The sequence below is a fragment of the Gallus gallus genome, chromosome 18, assembly GCF_016699485.2.
Source record: "Gallus gallus isolate bGalGal1 chromosome 18, bGalGal1.mat.broiler.GRCg7b, whole genome shotgun sequence".
Taxonomy (NCBI): Eukaryota; Metazoa; Chordata; class Aves; order Galliformes; family Phasianidae; genus Gallus; species Gallus gallus.
The window spans coordinates 1,707,672-1,724,673 of NC_052549.1; the positions used below are offsets into that span (position 1 = coordinate 1,707,672).

At 47.8% G+C, this 17,002-nt stretch overlaps 1 protein-coding gene across 1 annotated transcript in view; it reads left to right on the forward strand.

Moving 5' to 3' along the window:
• DNAH9 (dynein axonemal heavy chain 9) overlaps nt 1-17,002 on the forward strand; it is a 179,819-nt gene that overhangs the window by 35,051 nt on the left and 127,766 nt on the right. The window contains exons 23-33 of the mRNA XM_415585.8: nt 1,509-1,661; nt 2,635-2,760; nt 3,395-3,634; nt 4,814-4,974; nt 6,061-6,217; nt 7,014-7,118; nt 9,679-9,836; nt 11,121-11,259; nt 11,997-12,284; nt 13,932-14,142; nt 16,388-16,515. Of these exons, the coding sequence (XP_415585.6) occupies nt 1,509-1,661; nt 2,635-2,760; nt 3,395-3,634; nt 4,814-4,974; nt 6,061-6,217; nt 7,014-7,118; nt 9,679-9,836; nt 11,121-11,259; nt 11,997-12,284; nt 13,932-14,142; nt 16,388-16,515 (1,866 nt within the window). The remainder of the gene's footprint in view (nt 1-1,508; nt 1,662-2,634; nt 2,761-3,394; nt 3,635-4,813; nt 4,975-6,060; nt 6,218-7,013; nt 7,119-9,678; nt 9,837-11,120; nt 11,260-11,996; nt 12,285-13,931; nt 14,143-16,387; nt 16,516-17,002) is intronic.

A 17,002-nucleotide genomic window follows, 5' to 3' on the forward strand; every position in this document is an offset into this window, starting at 1 on the left:
AAAAAATAAGGTTGGAAACAGAAGATACTGTGTCAAAATGCTCCGTGGAGTATGAAAGAATTCTGCATGTTCACTGTTATTTGAATCTGTTTGTGGTGAAAGCAAAGTAAATGTCAAGTTGGATCATACATGAATATACTCTCTGGTTTTCCACTGTACTTTCAAAATCTGATCATCCCTAAAGGAGGATTAAATATACAGTGCTATTATCCTCTTGATCTGGATATTGAACTTGGGTGGATTCAGGTGTACCCAGGGCTCCTGTGGCAGAATTATACCAAGGGTTGTTTGAAGCCTTGTGGGCTGGCCAAGGTATGGGAGGTGGAGATGTGTAAACAGAAATGTCCAGATGTAAGTAAAGTTTTCTGTGGTTTACTTAACAGTTGAAAAGAGAGATTTTAATCTGGGCAGATGCAGAGTGCCAGTTTCTTCTCGGAACTGTTCAGCATCTTCCAAAGTCTGGCCCTACTTGAACATGATTACGGTCACTACGGAGGAATGTCAGCTGCAGCTTGTGAGAGCAAGCGTGGTTGTCCTTTGTGAGTCAGATTTAAATGGACAGGTCTGTTGTCTGTCTCTGAAAGCATCAGCACACCATGCATCTCAGGCTGTTCTCAGCCTCATCCCATAGGAGGCTGCCTCCGACCATCTCCCCATCCTTGGCTGTCCTTGAGAGAGGCAGCTCCTCTCTGGGACTGCTTTGTGAGTCAACCCTTGGGGGAACATCAGCTCCGGGAGACAACTGCCTCTGTTGGTGGCAGTGTGTGACACACAGTGGTCTGGTACACAACTGAATGTACAACGATCATCTGGAAGAAGCACTGGTGATCTGCTTGGCTTATATCAGGAAGGTGCTGATGTCGAGAGCCTGCAGCAGCAAATCTGACAGCTCCACGTTGGCTTTTCAGTCTCATACAGGTGTGAACTAGGCAGGACTCAATTATTTTCACTCTGGAAGAGCTCTTTTGGTCAAAGTGGAGGTCTCATAGAAGGTCTGGGCTGCTAAGCTGTTTATCATGGATCTTGGTCAGAAATAAAGATCTTATCTCATCATGGAGGAGATCTCATGACTTTTCATTGGTCCCAAATTGTCTTCTAATAGAGAGAAACGGAGATTCGCAGCAAGTCAAACTCCCCAGTGTGCTGTGAATAGGATGAAGTGGAGCAATGCCTGGAGACCTCTCATCTTTACATGGCAGGGAAAGTGGGGCTAGGAGGTGATGTGATGTTAGAATGTTTGCTTTCTGTGCTGTTACCCTGTATAGGAGATTTCTCAGTGGAGAGCTATGCTTTATTAAGGTATGTCTGCTTTCTGAATTGAGTAGAAATAGCTGGAAGTATTGGAAGGGACAGCAGGAAGCTTGTGATCCTGGCCATACATGAAAAGCTGTGGTCACACTGAGACATTCAAGAGCTCCTTTGTGAACATGACTGTTGCTGTGAGTTATGTATGGTGATGGCTGTTCTGCTTGCCCTGTCTCAATCACTTTCTACAATTCTGCCTGCAGGTACAACGTCATCTTTCCAAACTCTTTGACAGCCTGGCCAAGATGAGATTCCAGCTGGACTCTGAGCAAAAGCCAACCAAGATTGGCCTGGGAATGTACAGCAAGGAGGAGGAGTACGTCAGCTTCAGCGAGCCATGTGACTGCAGCGGGCAGGTGAGAGGGAGAGCCTCATCCATCACAATGGTCTGGTGAGGTCTGCTCTCTCACCCCGTATTTGGGTGTATCTTGCCAGGATGTGGTAGAACTCCACTATGCTCCCTTAATGAGAGAAAGGTTGGAAGAGGTGCTTGTGTGATTTAACAGCTCCATACTCAGTGGCCCTTGGTCCCATTGTGGTTACGTGCTCACAGAATCAAGGCATTGGCATTGCAGTCCACAGTGGGAGTGAGGGCTGGTGCCTTTTTTCCAGCTAATTGGGGTTTCATTTATTCATGTATTTGTTTTCTAAGACACTTTGAATGTTAGTCTTGCATCTTGTTACAAGTATCCTCATAAGGGAGGAGCTGCACATAAGAAATAGACTAAGCTGTTCCATAGTACCTTGGCATGGGCATCTTTTGGAAGCCAAGAGTTGTTTTCTTATTTTCTCATCTTCGTTCCTTCATAGGATGAATTACTGAGCTACTGCTCAGTTTTTCTGTCCCTACAGCTGTACCTTTCTGCATCGACTCTTATAAGAAGCTTAAGTATGTATCAGCCACCAAAGTGCATGGTGGTGGAGCGTGCTGCATTTGTGCTGTCCTCTCAGTGAGGACTTTGTGGAGTACTAATTTCAGGACGAATCTTGTTCCCAAGTTTGGCAGCACTTTTTGCCTGCTGCTGGCAGATTGTACCCGAGTCCTGTCTGTGATTCTTCTTGTGGCCTGGAGGAGGAACATACTGCTCCAAATTACTCATCCGTGGAGTTCATTTTGGTTTCTCCCATAGCTTGAGTTCAAGAAATATCTGCCTGTTGATGTCTACCCATGCAAGGTGTCCAGTAGCAGAATCACCTAAATCCACTGAGCCTGAAAGAGGCTGAGGCTTGTTTAGAGAGTTGAGATGCTTGTGCCTTTCCGTATCTTCACTTAAGCCAAAGGTGCTTAAGAAGAGCAGATGTGTTACTGTGATTTAATCTCATCTCCAGGTTGAGGTCTGGCTGAATCATGTACTGAACAGCATGAGGGCTACAGTCAGAGATGAGATGACGGAAGCTGTAACAGCGTATGAGGAGAAGCCGAGGGAACAGTGGCTCTTTGATTACCCTGCTCAGGTATCTGCTGTTGTTCATCTCTTCTTGGTCTGGTGCACGGGAGGGGCAGCTCTTGGCCTTTTTCAATCCTGCCCTATCCTTATGGTAACAGCATCTCACTGGGAGCCTTCTGCTGTGCTGTCCAGGAGTGATGGATGATGACTTGTCCTTTATCCTACCATTCTTCTAACAGAGTCTCCAGGCTGGGCCCCATGGTCTGATTGGGGCTGCAGGGAAAATACTCTCGTGGTTGGTTTACAATGCTCATGGGCCTGGACAGTGCTGTGTCAAAGAGAGGTTTATCTGCCCAGAGAAGGTGAGAGATAGATGGATGGTGAAGGCTAATGAGAGGAAAGAGCCCTTCATATGCACCTCTGACAGCTTCAAGGTCTCCAACTCTGCCTCCACTGCTGTGTCTACCATGTGAAAAATGCTCATTTGCTAATAAGTAGCTGTTAAATATGTCTTTATCACTGACATGTTGTAAATGAATGTTGCTGAGCAGGTCCCTGCTGTCCTGTCTGCTGTGACTACCGTATCAAAAAACATTTAATTTCACGTCACGGATACTTCATCTTTGATCTCTCGTGGATCAGATGCTCGCAAGTGTAAGTTCTGCTGTTTTCCCTGGTACTGAGCCAACCTCTTTCCCCAGGTGGCTCTGTGCTGCACCCAGATTTGGTGGACGACTGAGGTTGGGATTGCCTTCGCCAGGGTGGAGGAAGGCTACGAGAATGCCATGAAGGAATATCACAAGAAGCAAGTGACCCAGCTGAACACCCTCGTTACCATGCTAATTGGGCAGCTCTCCAAGGGTGACAGGCAGAAAATCATGACGATATGCACCATTGATGTGCACGCTCGGGATGTGGTAGCAAAGATGATAGCACAGAAGGTTTGTGTTTGCAGCTCAGCACAGTCCTGGGCTGGGCATTGGAGGGGGGGTTAAAGGATGGAGAGACCAGCCACGTGCCATTCAGCTTGTTGCCTCAGAGGGAGATACAAGACTGATTTTTACCTCTGCAAAGTTTGCTGTGAGGAGGCAGCCCCTGTCAGAGCTGGTCTGAGTCAGGGCCCTGCAGCACCAAGGGGCTGCTTGTAATCGCTGCAGATTCATGCTGCTGGGGGGGGTGGGAGAGCAGCCCTGTCCCCTCTGCCCAGGCACTTTCTGTCAGTCACAAGCATCACACTGGGAAGCTGCTGGATGTGGTCTCAGATATGGATTTAGGAAGTCAGAAAAACATGTGGGCTTTTCTTTTTGCAGCCCCTTGATGTGGTATGGGGCCACAGGGATTCCACTGGGACTCCCTTTGTCCTGCATACCTTTGTCCTGCATACATGCTCACGGTGCTTCTGGCTGCAGGGCTCAGCTCAGCTGGCTGCTGCCTTGGTCCAGTTCGTGGTGAAGCTGTCACTGCTTTGGTTCCTCCCCTCTGCTGGTTGGAGGTGGGAAGGTGACAGTTCCTACTGTGTTGTAATGAAGGCCTGTCCAACCCCCAGGAAAACTTCATTGCAGTTACTGTTTTTGTACCAGCATTGTGTATGCTCAGCTGGGATAGATTTAATTTCCTTTGTCGAGCCTTGTATGATGGTGTGTTTGGGATTTTTGATGAAGAGAGTTATGATAGCATACCAGTGTTTTAGCTGTGGCAGAGTGGTGTCAGGAAGTTTTGTACTTCTTGTGCTGCCCTGCCAATGAGGGCTGGGGTTGCACAAGGAGCCAGGAGGGGACAGAACCAGGGCAGCTGGACCAAAGCGGCCAAAGAGTATTGCATAGCATGTGGTGTCATGCTGAGCAATAACAGCTGGGGTAGAGAAGGAAGGAGGAGAGGACACTGGGAGCGATGACATTTGCCTGCTCCTGGGAAGCAGCATTCATTCCTTATTTTGTTTTACCTGCGCATGTGGCTTCTGCTTAGCTACTAAACTGTCATTATGTGAACCCACGAGTTCTCACGCTTTCACCTTTCCAGTTCTCCCCCCATCCCTCCTGTGGAGTGGCTGCACGGTGCTGAGCTGCTGCAGGTTCCAGCACAGCGCCAGCACTCTGACACTGCACATGGATGCATTGCAGGTGGACAACGCGCAGGCGTTCGTTTGGCTGTCGCAGCTCCGACACAGGTGGTCAGATGAGGAGCGGCACTGCTTCGCCAACATCTGCGATGCCCAGTTCCTCTACTCCTATGAGTATCTTGGCAATACCCCTCGGCTTGTGATCACTCCACTGACAGACAGGTAGGTCCCCGGGAGTCACTGTCGCAGCTGGGCTGTGCCGTGCAGTCAGATACAGCTACCAAACATGGATGGGTTTGGTTTTGACACCCACATCCCTCTTTATCCATGTCCCAGCATTCCTGTGGCAGAGCTCTAATGCTCACCTGGAGGTGGTTCCCACTGGGGTATCTGTGCCTCAGATTCCAGGCTGGGATTTAGCTCACAGATTAGTATGTTCACCTGTCTGTTTGCCTTTGCTTGGGTTGTCCACAGCCCCATGCAGTCAATAATTCTAGAACACTTTCATCCTATCTTGAAGTAGACACCTACTGTGTGGTTCAGTTGTCTCCATGGGGATGCTTGGAGAGACTTAGGATGCTCTGCAATGCCCCAGCTGGCTTCCAGCTGCCAGTTCAGAAACATTCAAGTCGTCTGTGGACCCCGTGTCACATCGTCCCACACTATGTGGCATCTCAGTGGCCAGGAGCATCTCAGGTGGCTCAGCCGTGTTAGTCAGCTGAGCCAAGACCCCATGTATTGTCATGTTTTGTTAGCTATGTTGACTACAACTCCATGGCTTCTATAGGGAACACAGACACCTGTGTGTGGGCACCTCCCATGTGTCTATCATCAGCATGAGAGAGGAGCTTTGGGGCATTCTGCAGCACTCAGTAGGATGATTTCTAGGATATCTAAGCAAGTTTCTACCAGTGGTGGGCAATGGGATGCTTTCAGTTGGAGGGTACTGGGTGACAAGAGGAAGGTCTCAGAAAAGCCAGCCTTTTCCCATGTTATCTGGGATATGCTCAGTATCAGTGAGCAGTATGGGCTTTCAAATAAAGCTCAAGTCTGGACATGAAGGCCCATCAGCAGACCTTGGTGGAAGATGATGAGTATCTCTTGAACAACCTACAACCAAACAGAGGTGGTAATTAACATGGAGGAGGAAATTCAACTTCCACATGCACTGTGCTCATGTACTACTTTGCAGAACAAAGGCTCACCAGAGCATGTTGCCTCAGTCCCTTTGCTCTGCACCCCAGCAGTGACCTATTGGACCAGGTCTCAGTCTCTTCTCTTTTTTCCCTCTTTCTTTTGCTGTGGAAGATGTTACATCACCCTGACCCAGTCTCTGCATCTGACCATGAGCGGAGCACCTGCGGGCCCTGCAGGCACCGGCAAGACGGAGACTACGAAAGACTTGGGGCGAGCCCTGGGCATCATGGTGTATGTGTTCAACTGCTCCGAGCAGATGGACTACAAGGTACTGCAGCGCCTGCACCTCAGCCTGGGGATGCCTGGTGAAACCTCACGTAATCCCTCTGAGATCACTGCCATCCACCACCTCGCTCTGCTCCTTTCTGTTGCACTCCATGTCCTCCTCCTCCCTTTTCTAAGACTTGCACGTGGTTCTTTGAAAGGCAGAGAACCAAACCCCTCTCTCTGCCTCATTACACCTTTCCCTTTCCTTCTGGCATTAGTTTTGCATGTGAAATGCTTGAAAAATCTGTGTTAATTCTTCAGCTCTTGTCGTTTCTCCTCGCCGTGCTCATGGGCTGATGTGCCCTGCCAGGGATGGCTCCTGCCCTGCTTTTTTCAGGGTTCTCTGCCAAATAAAGGCAAAGCCTGCTGAACCTTCCATCACTGCAGAAGGTTGAATCATCAGGTCGAGCTTTGCTCCCTGCCACTTTGGCACGGTACAATGATTTGGTAGCCTTAGATCATATTTTATTCAGCTTATGGGCTCTCCCAGGAAGCAGAGCCATAAGTAATTCAGCACAGGTGACCTTTAAATCAAACCAGTGCACGGATGGATCAAGAAAGTGCAATTAGCAAATCAAGTGGCAAACAGCGCGGAGCTATAAATATTATAATTGAGTTGTGCCTGCTGCTTCCATGCACTTTTCTAAATACCCACAATAGGCTGTAAACTGCTAAAAATAAACAGACTGGGAAAGAAAATAAGAATCTCTTTTTTTTTTTTTTCTTTTTGGGGTTGATTCCGTTCCTAACGTCACTGCTGTAATTTTGTCATCCTGCTTTATTTTTGTATCTTTCAGTCTTGTGGGAATATTTACAAAGGCCTTTCCCAGACGGGAGCCTGGGGCTGTTTTGATGAGTTTAACAGGATCTCAGTTGAGGTCCTTTCTGTGGTGGCTGTACAGGTAAGTGGAGAAACACTCATAAATACACACAGACGAGGCAGAGCTGTGCTGCATTCATAGAGCAGCAGTAAACGTGGGAAGTGTGTGTTGCTGGTTTCACAGTGTGGTGGGTGAGAGATGATATCCCAAGGTTATCACATGCAAATCACAGCACTGACAACGTGTGGCAGTTATGCTGCAAACAGTTCTGTCTCTTCTTTTCCTTCCTGCAATTACAGCATCAGCGTGGAGGCAGTACCTTTTTCCAGATCAGTGTACGCTGTGGTTCTGTGTGCAGTCCTGAGGAATATGCTTCGTCGTTAACGTGCTGTGAGATAATTGCAGCCCATCATTTTAGAGGGCAGAAGCGTGTTATGGCTACTCAGTCTGCCATGCAGGGAGGAGAGGGGGATGTCTGGGGCTGATCCATGGCCTGCTGGGCTTTCTGGTGGTTGTTTATTGCCTCCAGTCAAGCACAGCTTTTGTATCGTATGTGACAAATACAAATATGTCCAAGATGAGTTTTCATAACACCTACCTGTCACCAACCCCATACAGTCTTTTTTCCCTTCTTTTGGTTTTCATGTGGATGTAGATTTAATCTCAGTGTCTGTAAAGAGGAGCATTCCCAGCAGAGTGGGTGCAGTTCCTGGGAGGAAAGCCTGCAGCCCCATGGTACAGCTCGGTGGCACTGGAACCTCTGCCCACCTTTAGCCTTGATTGGTGTGCTTGCCTAGGATACACGGACAGCGTGGAACTAAAGCCTAGAGAGGGCTATTTGAGCTGTGCCTGGCTGGGCTTAACTCTTTTCCCTATAGGATGATTTCTCATATCCTTGTTGGTTTTTCTGTTCAGTAGAGACACTGAAGGTCAGGCTGGAGCAGGCTCTGAACAGCCTGATGGAGCTGTGGGTGTCCCTGTTCATTGCTGGGGGGTTGGACTAGATGATCCTTAAGGGTTCTTTCCTACTCAAATGATTCTGTGATTAGTGAGTCCCATGTAATGCACATCAGCAGCCCTGGGAGAGGGGCTGGTATTGAGACCCCCCTCCCAATCATGTTACAGAACCCTGTTCTCTTGTGCTTATATATAATCTGGCACTTCCCCTCCTCCTAATGGCCAGTGGGGAAATCTGGAATTAATTTGGAATTACCTTGAACTGGGTCTGGATGTTATCCAGATCCTCAGTCACGTTGTTGTCCTCTGAAAGCACCAGGGACATACCTGAGATGAGGTGGGATGGGGAACCTGTAGCTCCCAACTACCCCAAGCGTTCGGGTGGAGTGTGGGTGTCCAGCTGTGCTGGCCAGGATGAAGCAGTTCTGACATGGTCAGCACTGAACATTTTGAGCCTTGGGGAACTTCACTGTGGAAAACTGGGAAGCTGAAGGGTTCGAGTTCTTCTTCACCCAAGTGTCAGTTGAGTGCAGAGTTTCAGGTTCCCAGTGTTTGATGGGAGGTATGGAGTCCTTCCTAGGTTTTCTTTTGGGCTCAGCTTTGTAGGAAGACATGTCTAGAGCCCAGAAATTTCTACACTCTTGTAGATGTTTCAGTCAAAGACGTTCGGAACCCCTCCGTGGACTCCTCACTCTTCTCATCTCCCTCTAAGTTGTAATTGGTACCTTATGTGACATCCCAAAGAAGCCCCAGGCGAGTACAGGCATTTATGTGTCTTTCCCTCATTTTCTCTTCCATCAGATTCTAGTTGAAAGTTGTCATTGAAAAAAAGTCTTTGAGGATCTTAAAATAAAAGGGGAAGCTGAACAAAAGAAGCTCAGATATGACTCAACTGCTAATGATTCTCTGCTCCTGGCCGGAGCGCCGTGTCTGAGGAAGGCAGCACAGCTGTCATTCCATCGCTGGCTGCTATTAGGAGTGTAACCATGGCGATGTTTAATTGGCTGTCTTAGTCATGCAGCTAACGTCGATATGGTTCCTTACAGGAAAATATTCAATTAATTGCTTAACTTTAAGATGGCAAACAGCAGTAAGGTTAGAGTGGTGAAAATAGATTTCTCCCTTGCTTAAGTTCTGTTTGCAGAGAGATGATCTGTCTTTAATAAACTCAGTCTCTTTGGAACCCAGGGAATGAGAAGGACAAAGCTGCAATCAGACAAATGTAAAGGACAATGTAATATTAGTGAGTGAAGGTGGCAGGGGAGGCCTTGCAGCTTCTGCCTGATGATTTGAGATTAAATTAAGCATCTGATGTCCCAGAATCTTAACAAGTGGTAAGTTTTGGGGCCGTTTCCTGCTCCTGGGCAGCTCTTGCAGACCCATTGCTCTTACAGAGAAATAGTGCAAATTCTTCTCAGCTCCTTTGCCTGTTTCCCAGTCTCTTCAGCTCTGTTTTCTGCTTTGTCAGAGCTTTGCTGTGATGGGAGATGGATGCTGGCACACAGATGTACTCCAAATGCTATATAAAGATTTATATGGTTAATTAAAAAAATGAAACAGCAACAATAAAACCCAACAGGTGGTAAACCCTGTCTGTCATGGGGCCAGGGGTAAGGAACCATTGTCATCTGATGTATTTTTTTTGTACTGAACACCAATACCAACGTTTTGCCTTGGTTCCTAGGTGAAGAGTGTGCAGGATGCAATAAGGGAGAAGAAGAAATCCTTCAATTTTCTTGGAGAAGACATCAGCTTGGTACCCTCGGTGGGAATTTTCATCACCATGAACCCCGGTTACGCAGGGCGAACTGAGCTACCTGAGAATTTAAAAGCTCTCTTCAGGTGAGTCCAGGTCAGCTTTTGTATCCTGTATAAGGCTGACAGGAATTGTCTTTTGGGATATCCAGGCTTGACTTTGTTTTCCTGGAGAAAATGCATTGGCGGATCACAGATTTCCGCCTTGCACAAGAAGCCAGAAGCAGGAATATAGAGGCAGGGAAAATGAGCTGTGTGCTTTGTGCTGGTGAAGTCAGTGCATGACCTGTCTCACAGGAGTAGTTCTGGAAGATAGCATTGCAAATCCACTGCCCTTTTACAGCTGCAGACTGACTCCTCATTCTCAGCAAACACAGGCTGTTGCTGCCTTTTGGCTCATTTCTCAGTAGTTGAATATTGTAAAAGTACAGCCCTCATCCTTCAGCTGGACAGGGCAGGACTGGGGGGGTTGGAACTTGATGGTCTTTGGGGTCCCTTCCAACCGAAGTCATTCTGTGATCTCATTCCCTCTCACCTTCCTATGGAACAATATCAGATAGATAGCCTGAACCTCTATCTGCTCTGCTCTGGGATTCATTATTCCACTTGCTTTATTATCACACATCTCTATGAGCTTGGACGGCTGTTTTTCCTCTGACGCATCACCTGGACATGGGGTTGGTGAGCACACGCAGGGCTCCCACCCCCAGCTCCCTTCCCTTCCACTCCCACACCAGCACTACCTGCAGTGGGAGGGACCCGTCCTCTTTTCAGCACAGTGCTAAGACTTTGCAGAAGGTAGGGGAGAGGCCCAAATCTGTGTCTGCCTGCAGATTCCTGCACCAAGCCACTGGTATTATCCTTTCCTAAGTATCACACAGTATTCACTATTGCTGATTCACCAGATTCAGCATCTGCTCTCCTATCCATCAGGATAAGACTATTGCCCGGAAACAAACCATTGTAGAAAGGAGATTTCAACAATGATATTTTCTTCTGAAGGCTCTGATTTTCCCCCATCAGTGCTGGCATGGATGTTTTTAGGTGAGCTTCAACACAGACTCATGTTTGAGCTCAGGAAAGAGCTTGGATAAACTCAGGAAGAGCTGGACTGGCAGCTTCTGTGTCTTTGGGGTTGCATAAGCTGCAGTATACAATCACAGAACGATTTGGGTTGGAAGGGACCTTAAAGATCATCTAATCCCAGTGCCCTGCTGTGATCAGGACAGATGGTAGCATAAGCTTTCTGTTTTATGTACATCCTCTGAATTCTAGCCCAGTCCGTGCTAATGCCGGCAGCAGACTGTGCCTGTCCCCTCCTTATAAGACCTGAAGTGAAAGGTTTTGCTCTTTTCTCTCCTGTCCTTCTAGGCCATGTGCAATGGTTGTGCCAGACTTTGAGCTGATCTGTGAAATCATGCTGGTGGCTGAGGGGTTCATCGAGGCTCGTGCATTAGCCAGGAAGTTCATTACTCTGTACCAGCTCTGCAAGGAGCTCTTGTCCAAGCAGGTGAGCCCACTTCCACGGCTGCGCAGAGCAGTGGAGCACCTTGATCCCAAAAGTTGCTCGGAACACAGTGCTTTGCCATTTCAGCTCCACAACTAAAGCTTCCCAGCTTTTCTTCAGTGACTGCAGTTGTGCTGGAAGCTGAGGGGTGTCTTGGGCTGTCTAAAGGGTGTAAAGAAAGTAGGAATATAAGAAGTTACTTCTTGGCTTGAGAGCTCCTCTCATACTTCTTTGTGATCCTTTTCCAGCAACACCCTTAAGAGTTCATTGCTGCTTCTGAGCTGTAACATGCTAACGTGCTGCACATGGTAACCTTGTAGTGGAGAAACCTGGGTATTTGGGACCTCATAGTGAACTAACACAACTTTCACTTCGGTAACTTGTGCAGATCTGAGCTGGGCTGGCCTTGCTTTAGCTGCTGTATTAGTTAGGTAAAACAAATTGCTTAGGTCTTGTTTAGTTCAAGTCTTGTTGCTGTTCTGCTGCCAGCTCTGAGTCCATGGTGGTAGAAACAGCTGGATTGCCTGACTCTTTAATGCTGTCCCTTACAAGAATCTCATGTACTGGAAAAGAAATCAGGTTGTTCAGTCTGGAGGAGGCCTCTGGCCACAATGCAAGTATCAGATTTGGCCATATTTCTGCTGCTGGCTTGTCCGGCTGTTAAGAGCTGCTAGTTCTTCCCCCTGCATGGCAGCGTAGTGTCTAAACATAAATTCATTCCTCCTTTTTCTCCTGCATAGGATCACTATGACTGGGGCTTGCGTGCTATCAAGTCAGTGCTGGTTGTTGCTGGTTCCCTCAAGAGAGATGACCCAGGGCGACCTGAAGACCAGGTTCTGATGCGTTCTCTTCGTGACTTCAACATCCCCAAGATAGTGACTGATGATGTGCCAGTGTTTATGGGGCTGATTGGGGACCTCTTCCCTGCGTTGGATGTGCCTCGGAAGCGTGACTTGAATTTTGAGTCGTTTGTGAGGCAGGCTGTGTTGGACCTCCGGCTGCAGGCTGAGGACAACTTTGTGCTCAAAGTAAGACCAAGTAATCTGCTGTGCCTACATAGCCATCAAATTATGGTTTTCCTCAACCATTTTTGCTTTCACAGAGGCAGCTCTGTGCAGTATTCCCCTTTCAGTCTGACCTTGGGAGAGGAGACAGTTTGCTATGCTGGTTCTGACACAGTTGTACAGAAAGCCAGCACTGACTCAGTCCCTGAGTTTACAAGGGACCAACCCTTGTCACTGGATGAAAGCATGGCCCCTGGAGAGCAGAGCTTTGTCAGCCAACAGCTATGAGGTGTAAATCACAAAATTATAGAAGGGCTTGGGCTGTAAGGAGCCTGGAAGACCTTTTAGTCCCATCCCCATGCTGTGTGCTGGCTGCCCCTCACCAGCTCAGTCTGCCCAGGGCCCATGCATGTCCTTGGGGACCTCCAGGGATGGGACACCCTCTCTGGGCAGCAGTGCCAGGGCCTCACCATCCTCTGACTAAAGAATTTCTTCCTGATGACTAGCCTAAATCTCCCCTCTGTTATTCGAAGCCATTCCCCCTTGTCCTATCACTATCTGACTGCGTAAAAAGTCATTCTCTGCCCTGTTTACAGGCTTACTTTAAGTACTGGAGGACCACTCTCTGGTGTCTTCTGTTTTCTCCAGGCTGAACAAGCCCAGCTCCCTCAACCTGTCTTCACAGGAGATGATTGGAGCCAACTGGTGATCTTTGTGTCTCTCCTCTGGACACACTACAACAGCTCCACATCTTTCTTGTGCTGATGGCTCCAGTCCTGGAAGCCTCACGAGGGCAGAGCAGGGGGGGACAATCCTCTGCCTGCCCACTGCCACCCCTCTGTTGATGCAACCCAGGGTACAGTTGGCATTCTAGACTACGAGCACACACTGCTGGCTCATGTTCAGCTTTTCGTCCACCAGAGCTCCCAGGTCCTTCTCCGTGGGGCTGCTCTCTAGGAGTTCTTCTCCCAGTTTGCATGCATATCTGAGATTACCCCAACCCAAGTGCAGCACCTTGCACTTGGCCTTGTTGAACCTCATTAGGTTCAGGTGGGCCCACTTCTCAAGCCAGATCCCTCCAGATGGCATGTCTTCCTTCTGTAGTATCAAGTGCACCACTCAGCTTGGTGTCATCAGCAAACTACTGAGGGTGCACTCAATCCTACTGTGTGTGTTACTGATAAAGATGCTGAAGAGCACCAGTCCCAAGACTGGCCCCTGGGAGACACTACTATCACCAACCTACATGTAGACAGACCTACTGACCACAACCCTCTGGCTGTGACCATCCAACCAATTCCTTACCCACTGAATAGTTCAAATAGTTCAAATCTGTATCTCTCCTCCAATTTACAGATAAGAATGTGGTGTGGCATCATAGATAAGGCCTTGCAGAAGTCCAGGTGGATGACATCAACTGCTCTTCGTCTACTGATGCTATCATTCCATCATAGGAGGCCACCAGATTGGTCAGGCAAAATAGTGCTGGGGGTTTATTTGCAGTCTGAGGTTCTCAGCCATCACGATCAGAGTGGCTAGATCAAGCTTGAGCCAAATCCATTTGCGTATCTTGGTCACACCCTTCTGAAGAAGAGGCTCAGCAGAAGCTGCTTTGTAGATCTGAACTTCAGTATGGCATCACTGGCTGAAATTTGGGCATGCTTTTTTCAGGTGGTGCAACTGGAGGAGCTGCTGACAGTACGGCACTCTGTCTTTGTGGTGGGTAATGCAGGCACGGGCAAGTCGCAGGTGATGAGGTCTCTGAATAGGACTTACCAGATAATGAAGCGACGGCCTGTCTGGACAGACCTCAACCCCAAAGCAGTCACCAATGATGAGCTTTTTGGCATCATAAACCCAGCAACGAGAGAATGGAAGGACGGTAAGTGTATTTTCTGCCTGAATGTGTAGATAAAGAAGGGTTATTTTTTTTTATGAACTTCTTGGGCAACCCAGGAGGACTCTTTGTGTGCAGGTCTCAAAGCCTGGTGCTTGTCTGCTGCTCACACCCATGTGAGAGCTTGTGGTCAAAAGGATTCTTAGGATGTTTTAGCTATTTGATCTTCAGATGGGAAGTGTAACATAAGCCTGCTTTATGCCATTGCCCTGAGAATAAGTGTCACGTCCCTTCAGACCAGCAGTTATCAGTTCCTAAATGGGACAGATGAGCTGGAGTGGGCTGGACCAGTGTCAAAAGAGATGTGGAGGGGCCCCAGCACACATGTGCCAGCCCCGGGTTTCCACTGCTGCTAGAGCACACACACCAGCCCTGAAAGTGATGCTTTTCCACCGAGTCGCTGCCTGATGTCTCTGATGTCTGCAGTACACCAGCACTTGCCAGTCTGTCAGTCCTCATCACTCCAGAGGAAAATAAGCCGTGTGTTTAAAACTAGCTGAAAGGTCACAGACAACTCTTGGTTGTGTTTAATGCAGACATGCAGTTTTGATTTACATTCGCAGCTGGTTTGGGAGAAAGGCATTGCCGTGAGTCATCCTCGGCCAGAATCTCATCAAAGATAAGGAGACAAACTGTCACCCACCTCCCCCTGCCCCTGCCATGGGCCCTTCCTGATCCCCTGCTTCGCTCCGATGTCGGGGTTCATTTCATTTAATTGTAATTAGGGACCCTAAATGAAAAGTGAGGGAGGGCAGTGCGGGACACAGGCAGAGCTGTGCAGGAGGCTGCAGCAGCTGATGGAGGGCCGCAGGTGGCACAGAGCAGCAGCACAGGGGATGTGGTAAAGGCATGCACTCTGTCTTGCCTGGCCTGCAACATTTCAAGGGAGCGTAGGTGATTCTGCCCTGAGATTTAAAGGCAAACGTTTTCTATGTCGGCCGTTCCTGAAAATTTTGTTTCTTTTGGCTGAATATCAGCAAGGAGATTTTTTCCCACAGTCCAACAAGAGGTGATGCTGTCATCCCATCACTGTTCATTATCAAGGGCCTTTTCAGGCTGTATATGTTAGATGGTAGAAGGTCCCACGAGGGAGTCCTAAAAGTGTGCCTTATAAAATCAAGCTCCTTTTTTAAGCCCCATGACAGCTCTGTGGTGTGGATGCACAAGATTAGGAGAGAGGCACTTTTCTCCGTGCTGCTGTCACAGAGCATATGAGGAGAGCATTCATGCTCTGAGACAGTCGATATTTTAGATACTGATGATCTTGGAGCTGATTCAGAGGCAGTTTGCATGGCATGTGTTCAACACGTGAGGGGCTGCATAGAGGCAGAGCCAGTGGAGTGCCCTTCTGTGACTTAGAATGAGATACCCACATCAGGTGAACTCTTCTGCGTTTGCTGTGTGGAAGCTTTGCTTTCAGTCATGTAATGCCACCATCCATTCCTGGTGTGGGTCACAAAGAAATAGCTTGTCCTGGAGAAAAGGAGTGTGTTTGTTAACAATTCATCAGGAGAGGCGCTGTGCTTTTCTTTCATGTTTGCTGGTGTTTTTTCATGGAGACCAGCATCTCCCTCGGTGTTCCCATGTGTAGAACAGAGCTGTGTTTCGTGGAGTTTCCATTTGCTCTGCAGTACTGCTGCTCTGTTCCCAGCCTCCTTGCTCTTCTTAACATTCATTATTTACTCCCCTCGAGACACCGCATCCTCTCTGTCTCCTTGATTTTACTGACATTTTGTTCTGTCATTCAATGCCATCCCCTGCTTGTTCTCCCCTCAATCTCACTAAAGCCATGACCTGGTGTTCAATGCATGTTGATTTCCCTGAAATACTTAGAGCCACAAAAAAACAACAACAACAACAAAAAAGCATTTACAAGAAATTCCAAGGCAGATTGGAATGGTTTTCCCTTCATTGTGTAATCTGTGCTTTCTTTTGCTTCTTGACATCTCCTCTTCACTTTTCATACTCCTTATTCTCAGTGGGAATGAAGCTCCTGTGTAGGTCTGCAGTCATTTTCAAGTGATGCTGACTGATAACATAATGATTCCTTGGAAGCAGACTAGCCCCATATTGTGATACAGAAGTATTTATTACTTAAAACATGTACAGGTGCATGGTGTTCTGAATGCTTAAGATGAAAGCATTAATTATGATAATTTTTAGCAAGATGCTAGAGAAAATAGAGCAGGTGGCAGATTTGTTCATCAGGATATTCATGTCATCTTCCCAGGGCTGTTTTCATCAATCATGAGAGAGCTGGCCAACATCACACACGACGGCCCCAAGTGGATGGTACTAGATGGAGATATTGATCCGATGTGGATTGAGTCTCTTAATACAGTGATGGATGATAATAAGGTAATTAATATAAATTAAAGAAGCAGACATTCCTTGAACTGCATGGCGTGGTTCCACATGGGAGAAATGCATACACAGAAGTAACACCTCCTTGAATAATGCAGTTATGAAAGTATTTTTTTCAGCTATACCAAACGATGTTACATTAAGAAAAGGATGTGTGAGGAAAATAGCATGCTTTTGTGGGAATTTCCCTTTCTTGGGGAACTGGAATCACGAGTAACCACAGGTGTCCTGACAATAACTGCAGACCCTTTAAAAATAGAGAATAGGGCATAATTATGCACCTTTTCCCTCACCCCAAGGGAGTGCTGTTCATTCTGGGCTGTGGAACAGAGGGATCATTGCACTGCCTGTAGGAAATCAGTTGCTGTGCTTGGAGGAACTGATCTGACAGCAGCCGGGCTTTTGAGTGCAAAGTACCGAGCGCTTGTCAGTCCTGTTCCTGGGGATGCATTAAGCACAGGATTGTGCTGCTGCTCTGTCT